Source organism: Vigna angularis, chromosome 11, assembly GCF_016808095.1.
Source record: "Vigna angularis cultivar LongXiaoDou No.4 chromosome 11, ASM1680809v1, whole genome shotgun sequence".
Lineage (NCBI taxonomy): Eukaryota > Viridiplantae > Streptophyta > Magnoliopsida > Fabales > Fabaceae > Vigna > Vigna angularis.
In genome coordinates this window covers 2,423,504-2,444,824 of record NC_068980.1, presented here as the reverse complement: position 1 = coordinate 2,444,824, position 21,321 = coordinate 2,423,504, and the positions used below count along the sequence as shown (strand labels likewise).

The window sequence follows — 21,321 nt, the reverse complement described above, 5'->3', positions numbered from 1 at the left end:
CGATTATTTCTGATCACAAAACAGTTTCTTTAATCTTATGCATCATAACACGTCTACAGTCAAATTAATTTTCATGAATAATGAAAAAAATCATAACTAATTTTTTATACAAGTTGTTCTTCTCTTCTCAAACTCAAGTGAATGTAAAACTTATATAGTTCTATATTATTTGAATATAATTTTAAAATGTCATCTTTTTGCTGATTGTCCCACCATTCAAAACTTTGAAGTGGCATGAGCCATTTGGGATCATTCCAAAGAAAAAGTGTGACGCATTGAAAGCTTGTAAAGTCTGTTACCCGGGGCAGTAGCTTGTAGCTGTGGACTTTCCCAAATTAATTTCATAAGTTCAATCAAGATTCATACTCTTTCAAAACCTTCTTTTTTGTTGTTGTTGAAAGTTACAAACGCGTTTTTTTCAATAAAAAGCAATTAAAAAACATGACAAGCTTTTCTTAACTTTAATAGATTCATTAATCAAATAAAAAACACAAGAAATATTCACTATAATTCTAGATGCTGAATTTTCTCGAATAATTGATCGCGATAGTTTATATTTAATTTTCAAACATAACCTAACACTTATCCAAACAAGTTTACATTATTAAAGTAGAAGATTGACGTCATGAAATTGATTTTTTGTGAATGTAATTATTCCATTTTGAATTTAGAAGAGGGGAAAAAACAAAAACAAAAAAAGAAGAGACATAAATAACTAATCAGATCTCTACATCAATAATTGAAATTAAAATTGAAATTTTAGGAAGCTGTTTCATTACTCTCTTATTTTAAAGGGCGTTTGAAGCGGTCTAATATCATTCATCACTTATCAATCCAATTTCATTCACTTTTCTTTCTTCATTTTCAGCGCTTTGTTGCTCCGCCTTTTTCTCCTCTTCTTTTTCTTTCTTTCTTTCTTATTCTTCTTCTTGTTAGGGTTTTTCTTTTTCAATCTTCTTTTTCTCTGCGACCGTTCGCAACGACGTCGTTGCAAGATGATGCCACCGGGGCTTGTTTCCAATCTGCAAGAAGTGCTTCTCAGCCGCAAAGGCGAATCCAATTCGAACGCCAATGCGGAGCAGGAACAATCCACGGAGACCTTGGAGCCCGTTGAATTCGACGAGTCAAAGCCTATTGTGTTGGTCACCAACAGCGATGGCGTCGATTCGCCTGGCCTCACGCACCTCGTTCAGGCTCTCGTTCAACAAGGCCTCTACAATGTCCACGTCTGCGTTCCTCAATCGTGAGTCTGTGACGTAATTGAATGCAGTTTTCTACAACGTTTTTTAGTTCTCTCTTTGTAATTTGGTAGTTTGTCAAACCGTTGCGTAGGGACAAATCGGCTTCGGGGCACTCCGTAACCCTCCGAGAAACCGTTGAAGCCGCTTCTGCCAAAGTTAGTGGCGCCACCGCCTTTGAGATTTCTGGTATTGTCTAGTTGATAATAATAGTGATAATAATAATAATATCGATGCAGTTATACGGTTAATAGAATTTAATTGTTTATATAATTCAGGAACTCCCGTGGATTGTGTTTCGCTGGCGTTATCAGGAGCTTTGTTTTCGTGGTCAAAGCCTACGCTGGTTAGTGTCGCTGGAGATTATCAATTGTGTGTGATTCATAGTTCTCATTATGAAGGACTGAAGATTTGTCGATGATAATGTGGTTTGAATTTTCAGGTTGTCAGTGGGATTAACCGGGGATCGAACTGTGGTCATCACATGTAAGTTGTTCATTTGATGGTTAGAGATGAACATGTAGATCTAAGTCTGTACACGATCTAGGAACTTTAAAGTCTTTATGTTTTAACCCGTGTTTATCTCGTGCTATAAAATTCCCAGGTTATACTCAGGGGTTGTTGCTGGAGCTAGGGAGGCGTTGTTATGGGGTGTACCGGCGTTATCCATATCATTAAATTGGTAATTTCATGATTCTGTACATTTGGTGCTTTTGTGATGGGCATTATGAATTGATATTGTGTCTGGTTGTAGGAAGAAGGACGAAAGCCAAGAAGACGATTTTAAGGATGCTGTATCAGTCTGTTTACCATTAGTAAATGCGGCCATCAAGGATGTTGAAAAGGGAACTTTTCCCAAAAGCTGTTTTTTGAATATAGAAATTCCAACATCTCCTTTGAGTAACAAGGTAAGCAAATTTTATTATGTATTGGTCAATTTTTTTTGAATGTTATGCTCCTTTATGCAAATGCGGGCTCTTTGGCCATATGTTGTGCAAAGTTTAGTGTGGATGATAATATCCCTGGCTGATTAGATTCTAATGATTTGAAATGTTACATAGTTATATCTTTCTTTTTGTTTACAAGGATGTTGTGTAATCATTCTTTTGATAGGGCTTCAAAGTGACCAAGCAAAGTATGCGGAAATCCACTCTGAACTGGCTAGCGGTTTCCAGCAGCCGCTATCCACCCGGTCATTTCATGGCCAATCAAGGTGGCCTTGGTCTTCAGTTTGCACAGCTTGGTCGAGATGCCTCTGCAGCTGTAGGTGTCCTACGTACTTCAAAGTAATTTTAATGCTTTTATTCAAATGGCGATGGTTCTCCAATCTTGCTCTTTTATCAACCTCAGGGTGCAGCTCGTCGATTGGCCACGCAAAAAAAGAATTTGGAGATTATTGAATCAACTGGAGCTGCAGGAAAATCTGATCCCAACAGGGTGAAGAAGTACTTCAGACTAGAGGTAAATATGATGAAAAACAACTCTTTTATTACAGTTTTTTCTATCACCCGCTAATACGTCTGTGTCATGATTATGATTTTGAAGATAGCAATATGTGGAGGAGATTATCATAAAATAACGTTTTCGTGTCGCGTGTAGCTTTAATTGGTTAATTTTAATCACGGGTTCATCCACTTCATATTTCTTGTGACACCCCCTGCAGTTTGGTGACATGATTCGGGTTTCTAATTTCCCTTGCATTTGTTTATATTTGTGGATGTTATTCCAATTGAATATTTTTTCATTTTTCGTAGAAGAGAACTTAGCTATACTCATGTTGTATCTTCAGTTTTTGGACAAGGAGCAGGAAGAAGGAGACGAAGATCTTGATTACAGAGCACTTGAAAATGGATATGTAAGTTGGAGCAATGAATAATTGCCTTTTCAATTAACATTAGTTTCTTTTATTTAGTGTACTCATTTCCCTTATCGGTGCATGCCACTATGTTGGTATCTTCGGGGGCGACCGATTTCCCTTCCTTTGACTGACGACTATTGCATGTGATCTGCATGAACAGGTTGCAGTGATTCCGCAGTTTCTTTCTCCTCTTATTGAATCTGATATTCAAATGGCATGTTCTGATTGGGTTTCTACCGTGCTTCCGGATGGACAATAAATTTAGTATGATTGTGTAAATTTGAGATTTATGATGATTCTTTTTTTTTTCTTAATCAACGCAAAGATGGAGCAGAGGCAGTCACACCAATTCAATAGTAATTCAATAGTGGATTTCCACCTGTACTATTTTTCTTTTTTACACTTTTGTTTCCTTCTTCGTTGTTTCAGTTCCTTTGGTCACTAAGTTATTTCTGATTTGAAGCAAATGCTTCTTGTAATTTCTTGGGCATATTTTAGAAAAATGCCCTTTCGTCTGTTTGTAACATCCATTGCGAGCAAAAACACTGAAGCAGCTGTAATTTTCCGATTGTTTTTGTTTGAAGATAGTTAAAATTTTCTCTGATGAAAAATGTGGTTTGAAAGAGTTAGTTTTATAATCGAGTTCTATCTAGATCTTTAGAAAATATAACACGTTCAAACATCTGTGATTGTTTTTGGAAAAAGAATATAGCTTCAAGCTTTATTTATGGCGTTAATTTTGGTATGCTATTTATTACTCTAGAAAAAAGGTATTGTGGGTTGATAGCAATAAGTGAAACGTGAAAGCACGGTGAGGTTTGGTGGAAGGTTGGGCTCCCTAATGCATTCTAACACCAACAGAGGCGTCATGAAAATTAATGTCCGCTCACTGCATGTAACCATTCAAGGTAATTTCAAAGTACAAAGAATTAATAATACAAACTCAAAAAATAAGGAAAAACAAACAACGAAAAAACTACACAATTTCTTTTTTGTTTGGACCATTTCTCGCAAAACCAATTAACGAACAACTTGGTCCAAAACTATTGAAACCGAACTAACCACCATTACTATTTTTGGTTAAGTTCTCACATGAAGATTAGAATCCATGATGTGATCTTAGATGGAATATTTAAATCCCTCTCACCGCTATCTAATGATCGCGTAATTACTCAATTATATCCTAATTTTATTTTATTACTTCACAAATTATTACATTTAATTGAATGTTAAAAGGTTATATATATTATTTGCTCGAACTGTTTTTTATTTTTCTTCTTGCTTTTAATAAAAAATATTTTTAGTTTGGTCTATTCAGTTTATTTATATTTGTTAAGTGATACTTCGTTAAGTAGGAGAGATACGATGCTTTTTTTCCTCTTTTGGTGTCAATAGCTTTACACTGATTCTCAATTTTTTTTTTTCTTATATTGGTCTGCTATCAAAAAATTAGTCTGTTGTAGTTTTTATTGTTTATTGACATTTTAAGGGGGAATTATTCATTAATGAAGTATGTAAGAGGTTCAGTATGAGGACATGTGTATTTTTTTAAAGAATTTTTTTTATTTAATTAGAATAATTTTAATTATTCTAATTAAAATTATTTAATTAGAATTTTGCATTTCCTTTTTCTTTTTCTTTTAGCTTCCTTTATTTAGAGGTGAAATCCAAAAGGATAAAAATTAAAAGGTATAATTTCTTTTTGGACTTCTTCCTTTTAGTTTCACCAACAAGTCGGACGTATGAAAATAAAAAAATTACAACAACTTTAAATAAAAGGAAACATCATTCTTTGCATCATATTGATTATATTTTTTTTAAATAAAACAATTTAGAATATATATATATATATATATATATATATATATATATATATATATATATATATATATATATATATATATATATATATATATATATATATATATATATATATATATATGTCTTCTCTTCATCCACTTAAAAAATAATTTATCATTTAAAAAACGTCAATAAATAGCATGGGCGAAAATAGCAATGATTTTTTAGAGACTAAAATGAGAAAGGATTTATTGAGGATAAAAAACAAAATATCAAAATTTAATGGGAGGAAAAATGCAAAATAAAATACATAATATCAGTTTTACTTAATCACTTAACGAATATAAAAACAGAAAACAATTTTTTATTTGAGTGAGAAAAAAATTCTTGGAAATAATGTGCAAATTTAAAAAAAAAAACTAAAAAATATTTATCTTTTAATAAAATAAGAAATATTTCAGCCCAACCCATCAAGTAGTAGATCAGTAGTTTGATAATCTAGGTTTTAGACCCGCTCCATGCCATGCCCAAGGATTAGATGCAGAAAGAAATTGATGGGGTGCAGGAAGAAGTTTCTTCACCTTGATTTTATCCAAAAGTGGATTCGCTGCAATTTAGAAAAACAACTGCACCCCATGTAATTCTTAATTTCACCGTAAATTCGATTTTTTTTTTCTCTCTTCTGTATATATTAAAACTGAATCAATTGTCGTAGATCTTAACCAGGTTTCACTGCAAGATCTGAGTTTCCCAGAGGCAAATGAATAAAATATTTGATAAGTAAACATTGACGAAGAATTGTTCGATTTTAGTTTTGATTGATAAGATGGACTAATTGCTGTAAAATGCAAAATGGGACACAATGACATGACGGATTACGAGAGATGCAAATTCACATCTCCAACAGAATACAAATTAACATGGAATCCCAAAATACTATTAAGTTATTTAGAAAAGATTCGGTAATGATAAGTTAGAAATAACTGTCAGAACATTATTTTAAATTCAAAATTGTATGATTGTTTTTAAAATTTTTTTCTGAGCTGAGTTTGTTGCTGAATTCCTGCGAAGAAAAAGGGTGGGAGATTAATAAAAAGAAATGATGGTGAAGACAGTTGGCCATAAGAAAGAAGACTTTGTAAGATTCTGAGCCATGAAAGAATTGATTAGAGAGTGAAAAAGAAGGCCCAGCCTTTGTGTCACACTTCCATGGCTATGGGACCTTCGAATTATTGAAGAAACGCGGTGCCGACGACTGTGATGAACAAGAGAAAGGAACTTTCTGAGTGTTGTTCTTTTTCTATTGCAATTTGCAAAATCAGAAGATTATTAATTATGAAGGCAGAGAAGAAGAAAAAGGCAAACGGGTAGGTATGCCACAATCATTCCATGATTGAAACCACCTTTGTCCCCCTAACTTAGATTCTTTCAGAAGATTCCATATCTCACCACAATCATGTTTTCCCCTTCATTTTTCCAACCCCTTTTCCTTTATTTAATAATACCTCTTTCATTCATTCATTTTTACTTTCTTATATTTCCATTCATTAATATGAATTTCCACTTTTTTTGCAAGAAAAAAGAAATAGCAGAGCTATTGTTACCGTGGACAGAAAACATATTTTACTATATTCACTGTGCTTGGGTAACGGCAAACACAAGAAAAGGAAGAGGAAACAGGGACAACATGTAAGAGAAAGACAGCAAATGGTATATGAACCAACAACACGACCAATGGAATCTTACAACCATTCTCGGTTTCCAACTTTATCATTTCTCTCTCCCAACATCTTTTAACCTTTCTTTTAATTTTACTGCTTCTTTTATAATGTCAGGTTCTGAATAACAACTCCAGTTTTCCTTAGTAAATTTCTTTATGCATAGTCTTTTTCTCATTCTTATTCTTATGTTTACACTTTACAACAATTATGTGTCAATACTGTTCTCAACTTTTGATTATTGTTTCCAAACTCCAAATCCAAAAATCATTCTATACCTTATAACCGTTTCATCAATCTTGAATTGGACAATCAACAATGATCATCGCGATCGAATGCTGACAACTCACATATTGAGCAGTCATCTATAAATAATAATTATATTTGATGATAATTAGCTTATAACAAAGCAGGATTATTACCAGTTAAACTATAATTATTCAAAACTTATTTTGAATAGGTTTTAGGTAAAGAAATAGATTATTGTATTTACTATGTATTAACTATGAAACTCGTTAAATATTTATCGATTTTCACATTAAAGTATCTTCTACAAATAATTTTTTAATTGGACCAAATAGGACGAAAAGTGACGAAGAGAAGCTTTGAGACACAAGACTTAATAAAAAAGATAACCTCAATCTCGTAACTAGACTCAATGAATCATAGATATTCTGATTGGTTTCATTCACAATTTTTTGGGTGTCATGTAATGAACAACGTGTTTTGTTAGATGTTATGAAGCTCGGACATGTCTCATTAATGGAGTGTTGTGTATCTCTACATTCTACATTTTTTGAAGATTACATGTATTGAGGTATTTGTGCCCAGCGTTCGTGTCAGAATCCATGCTAATAGGTTAGACGTCTTAAACATAAATTGCTATATAAATTATACAAATTATAAGTCAAAAGTCCCTTTTTGTCTCTCTAGTGCCTTGTATACTTTAAACTGTCTAACATTATTGTCTTAATATTTTAAGTGAAGAAAGCAAATATTAAGGAACGTGACAGAAAAAATTGACAACGAGTTCAATAGCAATTTTGAGCGAGAGAAGAAACATTACTATTAGGGCAAGATACTGATAAAATAACTGGTTTGTGTTTGAATGCAAGTGATATTAGTAACATTATATAATTTACACTTCCATTTTGGTTTTTTAATATCAGAAAACCAATTCAAATAAGATTAATAGAACATAGACCAATCAACTTAGAATGAAATATTCTTTTTTGCTTCTTCAAAACATGATGATGATTCAGTAAAGGAATATATCTCCTTTTTAACTGGCAATAACTTTTCTCTTACTTGACAACTATTTTAACTAGAGTGTGCTGAAAGATATATCAATCCAAGTCATCTATCATGAATTCTAATGATAAGTATAAAACTTTGTTTTTTACACACTAATCGGTTCGAAAGATGGAAAGAATGAGAGAAGTAGAACAAAATGAAGCAAATAAATGGAAAGTTGGAGTTGGGGAAGAAGAAATTGTACAGTTCCTGGAGAAATCTAATTAATTCATATACATAATTTACACCCACAACAATTTCTGCTTAATGTTGCTTTACATGCAATCATGAGCTGTAATATATTAAAGATCTTATCACTTAATAAACATGTGCTTCATACGACATGGGAAAAACAAGTTTTTCTTTTTTGTATAATATTTAATAATGGAAAATGGAACATGATGTAATAATCTCCTGATGTACTGTTCTTAATAATGTATACATGATAAAGTTAGAAAGCTATTGAATCATGATATCCTTTAACTTGATTACTTAATCTTTAAATAAGTTTTTTTTTTAATTTTCATCATTTAAATAAAATTGAATAGCCCTTATATATTAACTTAAATTAACTTCGTTTAACAACAAACCTAAATTTTGTTACATGTAAATGACTTTTTCAACCTTAATTTCGACATCAACCACGTATTTATTATTATATAATTCTTACTATTTCTTATTATAGTAATGGGAGTTTAATTTTTACCTGATAAAATTCTGATGTAGATATAAACGTTCGCTTAATCAATCTTCTATTTTTCTCGTCACCCTTCTTTCGTTTTTCAAAGGACTGGAAGTGACGTTTTGTTCTTTATATTATTTTTTCTAAAACTTTAACCAAAGTATAAGCAAGATCAAAATTTCTCCGGGTAATGAACATGTCAAGACTCAAGATAGGATGGTCCCTTAAATATATCTACCATGCAAAAGCAAAAAGGACTCTTTTTTTCTCTTTAATTTTGATAATAGAGTTTGTTTCTATAGCTAAAGTTAAAGAAAACTTGTGGAAGATGCAAACAGAAGTCTATGTCGATATGATCTGGAGTTATGAAATTGTTCTCTTCAATCACAATTAGCTCGTATTGTTCTGATATTATTTATCAGTTCATATTGGTTGTTGCTTGTTTAAGCGATCACATCAGAACATGGTATGTCATATAGCAGCCAGAACATCCTAACCTAGCTAGGTCACATGTAAGGTCACTTTGGCCTCAAGTGCCAACAAGTTGACTATGGTGTTTGTGCGGTTTTTGTCTTTGTTACGTTGTCACACAGAGAGAGAGAGAGAGAGAGGAAAACAAAGGGCAACGAGTCAACTTAATGTATATGATTGTTATACAACATCCAGCAGTTCACAAGAGAAATAAAAATCATACATGGACACGTACTTTTAGAGGACAAACATGTGAAAGAACCTACATATATTTATGGAACCTCAGCAAACATCGTTTAATGGAAGAGAGTCAGAACTAGCATGTCTCAGAGGTTTGCCAATAGGAGATCTACTTACCCTCTTATTCCAAAATTCAAGAGAAAATTAAATGCATGGAATTAATTCACCTCATCACAACACTCCCACTACTCAATTATATATACATAAAATTAACCTATTATATATAGTAGTGATTTGAATAATTAATGCTTATGATGATGACAGCAACTTGAAGTTTTTTTTTTCTTTCTGTGGCTATTTGTCTGCTTGATAGAGTGATACTGATGAAGATGTTGTTGTTGAGGATGGCAACGATGACATGACGATGGCATCAATGTACTCCACTTGATTGGGTACTGCAATTTGATCTTGTGGACAAATACCTGGTGTGTAACACGCGACAGCATCCTCGTGTTGATGTTGTGAATTGGCAGAAGAAGAAAATGGGATGCTGCAGACATAATCCTCGATGCTCTCACACACTTTTGGAACAAGATCAATGGTCGGTTCCACTGCCTGGTTCTGCCATGTACTTGGATTGATGAATTTCTCAAGAATTAAGTGTGGGGTGGTATCGCTTTTGGTGGTGATTGTTTGACTTTGTTGATTTGGATTAAGATGAATGGGTACACAGCCCAACGAGGACCATGTAGATTCTAATTCAAACAAAGATGGAATAATGTTGTTGGATGGTGGCACTGTTTCTGGCATTGGATTCTGAAAATGTAGGAAATTGGGATTATTATTATTGTTATTATGATAATTGTTTATGTCAATCTTGATATCATTGTTGAGATGATCAAAGGCTTGTAGGATTGGGGTTGGGATGATGGGAAGGTATAGCTGGTCTAAGTGATGATGGGAGTTTAGGATAGTGTTGTCAGTTAAAGGGAAGAAACTTTCCATGGAACCATTGGCAAGACCGTGAATATCAGAAAATGTGGCTAAAGAAGGAACAACATCATGAGAAAGCAGCTTCTTCTTTATGCTTGAATTCCAAAAGTTCTTCACCTCATTATCTGTTCTTCCAGGTAGGTGCTTCGCTATCTGAGCCCACCTGTCCAAAACAATGCCCTCTTGCTAAGAAAAGTGAACAAACAAAACTTTTTCATATAATAATGCTCCCTTTGATCATCATCAAAAAGAGCAATTAACGGGGGAAATCATCATTATTAAGGAGAACTTAAAACAAAAGAAGAAAAACAAAAACAAAACCTGTTGCCAAGGATACTATGAAGTTCTATAATGAGTGCTGCTTCTTGAGGAGAAAAGCTTCCCCGTTTCAAATCAGGTCTTAGATAATTTATCCATCTCAATCTGCAGCTCTTTCCACACCTCTGCAGGCCTGCACTTTGAGAAAATATATAATTAACCATATAGAACATTTATAAATTACTGAATGAATAAAATTACCTGCAAGTTTTGGGACGGAACTCCAGCAACCGTGGCCATAGGTTGTGATGTAGTTGATGAGTTTTTCATCTTCTTCAGGTGACCAGAGTCCTCTTTTGACCTTCTGCTTGTTGCAGCAAGAGTGGTGCCCCATATCTTGAATTTCCTTTTTCTTTGTGTGAGTGTGGCTATGTTATTCCTCAGACTGAAATTAAAAGCAGTGGTAGACAGAGGCAATGGGCAAAGAAAGATCAGTTTTTGGTAGTATGTTTGAATTTTGAATAATATATGAAAGATTAGGGAAGTAGTAGGTAGTAGGTTTAGCCCTAGGTTTGAAGAGGGTATATGGAAATGTGAAAGGAATGGTGGTGAGAGAAGAGTGAACAGAAAATGGATGATATGGTGAAGGTGTGAGTACACTGAGGTGGTGAATTTAATGAGAGAAGCTGTACCATTGTGGCCCAGTTAGGGTTTGTAGCAAAGAGCTAAAATGTGCAGTGTTACACTGCAACAATTGTAGGCCTTATAATGGATCCTTGTGAGCTCACTCTGAGATGGGCTGGATTGTACACGTGGCACACATGCAGGGTGGTGGGGCCCACACTTTTATCAGATTCACGTTGGACACACGCAGATAAAGAAATTATTTTCAACCGGGTTGGTTGGTGACACTTGCATCTCAATTGCTTTATATTGTAGATTGATGCCTTACCAATTTCATTAGTTAATTACCTCTCTGGTTTTCCCTTTTTGTTCCTTTGAGAGCGGTAACTATGCATAATTGCAATGGTGAATTCACTTCTTAGGGATCACTTTTTCAATCATTGGACTTCAACAACCACAAAGTGTAAAAAATAACTTTGGTAATTGTGTGAGAAAAAAATAATAACCGTTTCTTTCCTCATGTCATCAGCTATTTCATATCAGATATGTCAGTTTTATATTGTTGAATATATATTAATTCTGCATGCATGTATATAAAGTTCTCAAAGATTTTCAATGAAAAGCATGAAATTAAAGCTAGAGGTGGCCAAGGTCCTCTATGATATGCTATTTATGATGAAATCAATTTTTTAATCTCTGTGCAAAAGTTTGTGCATGCACTTCCAGCAACTTGGCCCTCCACAACACATTTTACAGATTATATATATATAGCTATGAATAATTATTTCAGTCTAATTCGTAAAGCTTTTGTTTTTCAGCGCCATGTATTTTAAGAATCCAATCAACAACAGAGATGATTAAGGGTCACACCGCAAGTGTAGTATTGATCAAAAGAGATTTTTACGTTCAAAAACCTGAAAGTAGAAGCAGGTATGTGTGTAATTTCACGAACAGGCTATATATCAGACCAAACTGGCACACACATCTAAAAGTTTTTCGAGCTGGTTTTACATAATGTCAAAATTTCTACTATTATATAAACGTTGGTGTTTGGCTTTTTGTTTTCATGTATTTGCTAAATATTTTAATAATGTATATCCATCCATGCATTACGAGATAACTGTTTGACATTTTAACATTGTTATTAGTTTATGTAACAAAGGAATATGTTCATTTAGAAACAGTTATGTTTCTTAGGAAAATGTTTGGGGGAACTGCTCAAAGGAGTGAAAGAGTGGTGTGTGTGAACTTTGCAAAATTGCCACCAAACGCGGTCAAAGATAGTAATTATTTGCTGGATTACTTAATCATCACGTGTTCCTTTTTCAGCGAAATATACGAGCTTCCATATCATATATACTAAAATCTTATAACAAATATTATAAATAGAGTAAGGTTTTTTCTTTTGAAGCAATACGATATATATAAAATAAAGTAATTAAGCTAATTATTTGAAAAATATATAATAGAGAATTTACATCCATATACAGTACAAATTAAATGGTCCTATCGATGATGAATTCATATAAAAGCTAATAAATATAAATACTACAAGAAATTTACAAAAAAAACACACAATTAACCTGCGATGATTTTTAACTTATGTACACCGACATCATATTATAGAATTACTTTTTAAAATAAAATTATTGGATTAAAAAAATATAAGTTTAACATAATGAAAGATTAAAGCATTCTAAAACTTGACCGATTTAACTTAAGTCCAATTAAGTAAGAATCTATTACAATATTATAAAAGAGTCATTTATTTATGAATTAAGTATTATTTATTATATAATGCTGATTTGAGCATCAGAGGTTTTTTAATTGATTTAAACATTAGAGGGTTTTTAGTAATAGTTTTCACATATCAGTATAAAGAAGACGAATAATCCATTCTCATACCTAAATACTTAGACATTAAAAAAAATGGAGAACAAATAAATTTTATAAAAAACTTGTAAAATAAATAATCTAAAAGCATATAAATAATATTTTATTGTTATAATAATTTTATCAAATAAAAGTTAATCTATTAAAATAATTGTGAGTTTTATATTACATTGATAATTTCAATGTATACAATTTTGTTATATTATGAGTTGATTATAACTTTGATATTTGATAAAGTAGGTTTTTGTTAGAAAAAGAGTATTGTGATAGAATAACGATACGGTAAAATATTTCTACATTCATAATATAAGATAAAATAGTTATAAAAAGATAAATTTTTGTATTTTCGTTTTTAAAAAAATAAAAAAAATAAAAAAAGATATTGTAAGTATGACTTGAGAACAAGCTTTAGAAAAATCATCATTAAGACACAATCGTCATCTCTCTCTTTTTGAAGAACAAGCACAAACAACAATCATAAGATGCAGAGAAAGTTCTTTCAAAATAGTTTTCAGACCAGTATAGTATCGTGATATTGTGGAGTCATCTTGCTTGCAATTTTAAACTTCTTCTTTCATATCATCAATACAAAACTTGTAACCATGAGAAAATAGTTGAAGAAGATAGTGTCAAATGTTAGAAGCAGTGCCAGATTATTGAAAAGAATAATCCACTATTACATAGATGAGTATGTTGAATATATACAATGATCCAAGCAATACTCCTAACAAACATACTATAACAGAACAACAGAAAGAAGAAAGAAGATATGAAACAGAATGAAGCTAATACTCTAACAATGACTGAATCCACATCAAAAGACAGGCAAGAGAAGCTAATAAAAAATAGTTGTATTTGCAAATGTGATGTGACATACACAAGAATGAACTATTAACCTAACCCCTTACTACCAATGGATAAACTGCCAAACATCTAAGGGGCAGGAGAAAAAATAATTCCACAGAAACTTACTCTATATGAACTGGCCAATGAAAACCCAAATGAAAACTAAAGAAAAAAGTTGTTGGGTTAGCTCCTTTGTGACCTTTATAATACTGTAATATGTACCAATGGTCCAAATTTAAATGCTAAAATTAAAGCAGTGTCCAGCATGCACTTCAATGTCCTTGTAGCATAGGGCTAGGAAGTCCCATGTTCACAAGCTTAGGTGACAGATGTTTGGTTCTTGGTCTGGGAGAAGGAATTGGTGCTTTGTCTGCAAATGTTCCCTGGTTGTCTCCAGGTGAAAGATTGAGCTGTTCAAGTGCCTGCACTTGGAATTTTGTTGGATATCCTCTCACACAACCAATCCGAGGACCTACTCCAGTACTCCATTTGCTTGACATTGGCTTGTTCTCATGTACTGAATCTTCTTCCACTTTTTCTTTACCATTATTATTAGCAGTGACAGAGTCACTGCCACCCACATTGCCTTCCATGTATTCAAAGGCCAGCTCCTCATCATTGGCAGGTTGAGAAGGTGGAACATCTTCATCCACTGCATCTTTCTGCAGCAGACAACCATGAAATTACAAAATGTTTCAACAAATTTTCACCAAATTCATGCTTCTATTGAATGCCAATTTGACAAAGCAATAGGGGAAGATGTTTTTATAGTGTTTCACCTTTACATTTGTCATATCCACACTGTGTTCCTCCAAGAAGCTAATGAATTCCATGAAATTTTTCTCTGTTGGACGGTAGTGACCACTGTATGGCCATATAGCCTGCGTAAGATGTAAAATGAAGATCAATTTAGAATTAAAACTATTGTAAAAACTGTAAGATCAATTTAAACTTTTGATTTTGACATTCATATATAGCTGTAAGATTAAAACTTTTAGTTATCACATTCTTTAAATAAGAACCATTCTTCAATTTCCTTCTTTGGAATCTTGCATTTGTGAAAAAGGGGTGTACGTATAAAACAGATTGCAGCATACTTGAAGAACTCCATGCTGAGCAACCAATCTTCCAGATGCAATGGTTGCACCACCAGCCAGAAAACTAGAGTGCTGAAAATGGCCTTTATTCTTCTGCCCAACATACAAAACTCTAGATAAGCTAAGAACAAAAATCCACTTGGATTCCTCGGTAGTGTGTACAAGTTTCTTGCTCTCTCTATAAACAAGCCTCCCTCCCTCTACAATCACTTCATATGCTTCCCTTTCTTTCTGCAAAATTCAAGGAACAACTTTGAAACTTTTAATATCAAGTCATTATAGGTGAATTCAACAATTCACCAGTATCAATGTCACCTAATAAGATGCCATTGTTGCATTATAGAATTAGTACAAGTATTATCATACGTGAAATTGTATATGCTATTTAGTGAAACAACTTACAGGTCCAAGGTACTTTATGCACTGGTCCTGCAAGTCCCTTCTAGGACATGCTTTTAGCTCCTCTTTTTTGCCATCTCCAACATCCAACCTTCATTCACCAAGATGCAATTAAGAAATTAGAAAATAGGGATTCAATTTTTTTCAGACCAAGGCATTTTAGCATTGCACCATTAACAATTTACCAGTAGAAAAAAGGCTGATAGCTCTGGCTACGAAACCAGACTTCATAGTAGAAATGAAGATTGTGACCATAACGATGACGGGGATCAATCTGAAAAGTATATGGAAATCATAGCCTTGATTAATTGGCTTCTTTGGATTCTAAGAGAATAAATGACCAAACAAAAGAAAATTTGTTATATTTAGAAAAATGAATTTATTTGTTAGTCAAGATGTAGATGGATGAGCTTACAGCTTCAAGCCAGTGTCTCAGTGCGAATTTCTGTGCCTTATCATCTTTGGACAAACCTTTTCCCACCTAACAACAGAGAAAGAAAAAAGTATAGTGGTTGTCATTCAACAAGATCCTAAAGGAAATTTTTTTAGAAAGGAGATGGTAAACTTTGAATACGTCTCTATGGTCCTAGTCAAATTAAGTTAAGTACATCATCTTTTGGGAAATGTAAATGGTTCAAAGAAGACTAATATGGGCCCAAATATTGAAGCAAAGTACATAAAAAGATATTCCTTAGTCAACGTAGATTAAAGTTTATGGCTTCTAATATTAAAAAATACCTTAGCAGCCATCATCCTAGCCCTTGCCCATTTTGAAATAGCTGTTTCTGATTTTTCAGGGTCAAAATGGGATGTAGAACACCTGGTAGCAGTAATCACCGAATCCTTCCACCTGGACCAGAGAAAAAAAAAAACTTAAGACAGTAGTTTTTAAAGTTCACTGAGCACTAATAATTGAATTTGTAGGCTATTATAAGCTTCAAAAATGCTTAAATGTACTATTTTTAACTAAAAGTGTTCTTTAATCATTAGAAGAGGCTAAAACTACATAGTTTTTGCAAATTTTTAAGAGAAACAAATTAATGGAAAATTTTGACTCCTAATTAATTGGCAAGAAGTAGTATTTTCTAGCACTAAATGCAAATATAAGCACAAAATGAGAAGACAAGAATAGAGCAAACCACAGCTCCTCGCATACAACTGCACAATCAGCCAGAATTCTTCTGATCCTGTAACTCTTGTAGACTTTCTGAAGCTTAATTACTGCTACTTCAAGCTGAGAATAGGGCTCTGGAGAAAACATTTGTTCTGGTTTTTGTTTGCTGAACAAATCCTCTAGTGAAAGCATATATTTGAACGAGAATGCGGTTTGGAGCTTCAGATTTCCAACCTTCCTTCTTTTCAAACTTGTAGATTTTTCAGCAGTTGCATCAGCTATCTGATCAGGCTTAAAGAAATCATTCAGATTTATGTCGTTCTCGAAGCTCACTGTGACTTCTCCTTCCTTGTTTACCGCAAATATTCCCATTCCTATGCAAAAATCTGCAACACTGCTTTACATTTTCCAGTATTCATGTTAACTATTAGCACTGACACACTTAATGCAACAACTTTTTCAAGATACATATACGTGAAAGTTGCAATCAGGAAGAACAACCGCTATTAAATGATGAGCATACACTTCTCAGAACAAAAACCAACACACCTATATCTTTCATTTCCTCAGGAAGATCAAGGACTAAATCAGTCTCCAAAAAATCATTAATGGCAATCAAACCAATGTTCAAAATTGAAAAAAAATCACAATTTCAGCGTAATGAACTACATGATTCATGTTCTAGTGGAGGATACGTAATGAACAACATTTCAAAACTGAATATAGATATGCATGGGATAGCTATAAAAACACAGCAAAATCATATACAGAAAGCAACTAATATTAAGAGAGTTTAAATAGAAGGAGGAGAAACGACTGACCTGGTATAAAAAATTGAGGTTGTCTATAGTTTCATGTATACAGCAGAGTGTAGCCTTTGAAATGGCCTTTCCCAGAGTCTTATATACTGCACAAGTTTGGAAGAGACATTAGGCAGATAGAATTTCGCAAAAAGTATGTCATAGAAAAATGTGGACAATTGAAAAATCGGTTGCCAATAAACTGGTTCTGTTTGAATAGAAAATTAAGAGGAAACATCATGTGACTTTGGTTCCAAAAAATTCAGTTATTTTGAATAGTAAATAAAAAATTTAAAAAAAAAAGGATGTTGCGACTTGCTGAGCCCACGAGGTGTTGAATGGGTTCATTCAAATATTCACAAAGTATACCGATACGTATATGATAGTGAAGAATAGTAGGTGTCTTACATGTGTATATTTATACCATATACCGTACCGTACATTGTTTTGTACGTTTTGGAAGCAGAAGAAGTGAAAAGGAAAAGTTTGGCTTCACGCGGAGAGTGGAAAGACAGAGAATGAGTCCAAAGCGAAATTTTGGCATTATATTTCAAAAACAAGAACGGGTCCAAATTATAAATATGTATTTTTTTAATAAATAAATATTTAGATATAGATAAAAGGCCAGAAGAAAATGTCAAATGTTATTCTTCAATCCATTATTACAAGTTCCAAGGATTTTCTTTTGATAATACTGGTTAATACCATTACTAATAAATATGGGTTTAGAAAAAAAATATTTTTTTCTTCTTTCCACAACAACAATATCCTTGTATGAATTAAGAATAGATAATCTATCATGACTTAATGAGCAGGAAAAAAAATTACACAGACAATTATTCATGTTTAATAAATTTAAGATTACTAAATTAGGAATGTCATGGGTTAACCCACTCTATATTTGACTTACAACATAAGAATTATGTGTTAGTTTTTTTATCCGTTACCAATTCGTATAAAGAAAATATTATTATTTTTTTGTATAAATATCGTAAAAATAATATTGTTTTAGTGTTTCATATTTTGTTGCATCCCATAACTATATCATTAATAATAAAATTAAAATAAACTAAATAAATATAAAATTAAAAAATCCACATAAAAAAATGTCAAAATTAAACTTTTTATGAGTAAGATAACATAAAACTAAATCATTGTTTAACAATTAATTAATATTAAATACAAATAAAAATTTAATTAGCAATGTTAGTGTGGACTAACTCACTCCATATTTAACCTACAAAATAGCGGATTGGGTCAATCCGTCTCCATAAGAATTATGAGATAGTTTTGTTAATCGGTCATCAATCCGTATACAGAAATATTAAAAAAAACTTATACAAATATTATAATAATATTATTATTTTAATGTTTCATATTTTCATTGCATATATATATATATATATATATATATATATATATATATATAAAATAAAATTGAAATAAACTAAATAAATATAAAATTAAGATTCACATAAAAAAATTCAAAATTAAACCTTTTATAAAAGCATAAAAATAAATCCCTGTTTAACCATTAATAATATTAAATTTAAACACAAGAAAAAAAATATTAAAACAAAATAAAATAAAAATTTACCTCACTTAGAAATTAAAATATAATAATTTTATCTCCCATCATTAGTCCAGATTATAATTTATGAGAGACGAATATAAGTGGATCAACATTATAAAATACTGAACCCGCCGCACATTATTATTCTTAAACTAAACTAAATTTTAAAATAGTTACAGCATAAAAAATGAAGAAGTTTTATTAGCTTTATAGTGGAACTAGAGACAAAAGTGAGGCAGGTTTGAATTTACCATAATAACCCTTACGAAGTAGAGAAAAAAGCTTCAGATGGTGAAACCAGAGTGTGACTGGGAGGATAAGATTGAGACAATAAGAAAATCTGAATTTTTGATCTGAATGTTAATTGTTAAAAAGAAAGTTTATAACATAACCTAAAAGCTAGTATAGAAAAAGGTAAAAGGTACCTCAATAATGTTTATGGTGAGAAGAAGTACAGTGACAGCACAGAGGATACACTGGTAACTGTTTCTATGAATGTCACCAAATGGAACACTCTGGCTGTGGCTCATGGTATTCCCAGGTAGTTACATTTATAGGCATAAACAGAATGGTTTATCATGCTTCCAATTTTTAATTTGATGTAATTAAGGTTATTAAATTGTTCCATCTATTTCATGTTGTTGATTGAGGTTTAAGAGAAGGACAAGTTGACCAAATGGCTTTTGCATTTTACAACTGGTCATTAGTTGCAGTGATGCATTGGAGATGAAACAAAAATGGCTCTTGCTTCTTAAAAGTGGTCACAGTGACGTCAATGACCTTCTGCGTAATGGAATATCTGTGATTAACAACAACACGCAATGCACAAATCATAGGTGGTGTGTCTGGTGACAATTGATGTCACAAGTTTTGAAAAATGGATTAGCTGTGTTGCATTCAGATATGCTAAAAAATGGGGTAATATTATATATATATATATATATATATATATATATATATATATATATATATATATATATATATATATATATATATATTATAATAAAAAGTCATGAGGATGAAGAGATGAGAAAAGTACCATGCTGTTAAAAATTATTATAAAAGATATTCCATGAATAATATGATTTTAAAAGCTTTTACATTTTGCCAAGTGGGAGTCTCTGATTTGGCAGTATGAGACCAATGGTTCAATATATGAGATTGATGGAATGGAAGATGGAGAGTTTATTTATCTTAAAGTTTTGCAAATAAATAAAATGATATTGAAAACATTATTATTTTTCTTTTAAAAAAAATGTAATTTAATACGCTATTCTTTTATATAAAAAAAGAGAAAATAATTAATATAATAATATATTAAAAATTAATATTACATTGAATTATGAGAGTATACATAATTTTAAAACTATTTTGTACAATGAAAACTACTGTAGTTATTTTAGTAATATTTTAAACATAATATATAATGTTCGAGTACATGTATTAAACTTATCTCCATAAAAAAAAAGTTAAATTATTTTGAGATAAAAAAATATTCTACAAGAAAATGATTAATTTGTAAAAAAGAAAATCACATAATCTTTATGGGAAATGTTTATTTTTTTAGTGACTAAATCATATAATATTATAATATATTATATTGTATCATATAGTTTTAAAATTAAATTTTTTAAAACTATTACAAAGCAACAAATATAATTTTTTCTTCTAAAGATATTAGACCTATTCACTAGCACCATACATTTATATATAGAGAATATAAATACACATGGAGTTTCCCTGCATTTCAACCCAAGTTGTCCTTTAGCATGATTTATAGATGAGAGATTCATGTCATTAACCTTTGTATCTAGAACATCTCTAATGGAAGATATATAGCTAATGTTTACTTTCGTATGTAGTAAATAAGTTAGATTTTATTTATTAGACTAAAAGATCTATGCTCTTTTTATTAAACTCAATTGTTCATATTTTTATTTACAGGTTTCATCCATGTTAATGAACAGTATTTAATTAGATTTGAGATTAATTACAATTGTAATTTTTTTGAAAAATAAATAAAAATGTTAAAAATTTAGGTAAAATTATTTCAGTATCAATTAAAATATAAGATTAACAAGTAATTAAATTTTTAATTTAAAAATATTAATGACAATCTTTTAAAATATTATTTAAATTATAAAATGTAAGCATCTCATTATACTCAATATTGATTTCAAAATGGATTTACTAAAAAAATTAAGAAAATTATATTCTATTAAGTAACTAATAAAAAGGAAATAAAAACTATATAATTTAGGAAGTGTTTATCTCATTATTGATTCAATAAAACACATGAAACTTGGATCTAATATAAATATTATAAAATATGTTACGAAGAAAAGAGAAATAAAAAACTATATAAATATTATTTCATTTTCAAAAATAAAATCCCAAACTTACATTGTATCTGTCACGTGTTTGCTATTCTTTTTTGTCTTAAGCTTTTGCTATTGTTTTTGAGATAGTTAAGTTAGAGTCAAC

General features: G+C 31.4%; 3 protein-coding genes across 4 annotated transcripts; 1 reads left to right on the top strand and 2 right to left on the bottom strand.

Annotated features, from left to right (window-relative positions):
* The first annotated feature begins 788 nt into the window (after window positions 1–788).
* On the top strand, window positions 789–3,662 carry LOC108333090 (uncharacterized). Of its 2 annotated transcripts, none has more exons than XR_001832533.2 (10): window positions 789–1,243; window positions 1,333–1,427; window positions 1,517–1,584; window positions 1,681–1,724; window positions 1,843–1,920; window positions 1,993–2,146; window positions 2,352–2,501; window positions 2,589–2,699; window positions 2,993–3,093; window positions 3,257–3,410. XR_001832533.2 is itself a non-coding variant. In XM_017568422.2 (10 exons), the coding sequence occupies exons 1-10, from the start codon at window positions 996–998 to the stop codon at window positions 3,353–3,355; spliced, it is 1,113 nt and encodes a 370-aa protein (XP_017423911.1). In that variant the 5' UTR covers window positions 790–995; the 3' UTR covers window positions 3,356–3,662. The 2 variants fall into 2 exon arrangements, 1 of the variants encoding a protein (XP_017423911.1); XM_017568422.2 differs by having other exon boundaries at window positions 790–1,243; window positions 3,028–3,093; window positions 3,257–3,662.
* A 5,568-nt stretch (window positions 3,663–9,230) lies between these two features.
* LOC108333712 (transcription factor MYB26) lies at window positions 9,231–11,208 on the bottom strand. Its single transcript, XM_017569188.2, has 3 exons — window positions 10,753–11,208; window positions 10,555–10,684; window positions 9,231–10,396 (listed from the first exon to the last, which is right to left on the bottom strand). The coding sequence occupies exons 1-3, from the start codon at window positions 10,883–10,885 to the stop codon at window positions 9,595–9,597; spliced, it is 1,065 nt and encodes a 354-aa protein (XP_017424677.1). The 5' UTR covers window positions 10,886–11,208; the 3' UTR covers window positions 9,231–9,594.
* Window positions 11,209–13,844: 2,636 nt separating this feature from the next.
* On the bottom strand, window positions 13,845–19,371 carry LOC108332954 (IQ domain-containing protein IQM4). The gene is made up of 10 exons (XM_017568255.2): window positions 19,263–19,371; window positions 17,286–17,371; window positions 16,490–16,858; window positions 16,089–16,200; window positions 15,766–15,831; window positions 15,536–15,624; window positions 15,354–15,441; window positions 14,952–15,182; window positions 14,634–14,735; window positions 13,845–14,516 (listed from the first exon to the last, which is right to left on the bottom strand). Exons 3-10 carry the CDS (start codon window positions 16,834–16,836, stop codon window positions 14,127–14,129), a joined length of 1,425 nt encoding a protein of 474 aa, XP_017423744.1. The 5' UTR covers window positions 16,837–16,858; window positions 17,286–17,371; window positions 19,263–19,371; the 3' UTR covers window positions 13,845–14,126.
* Between the last annotated feature and the right edge of the window lie 1,950 nt (window positions 19,372–21,321).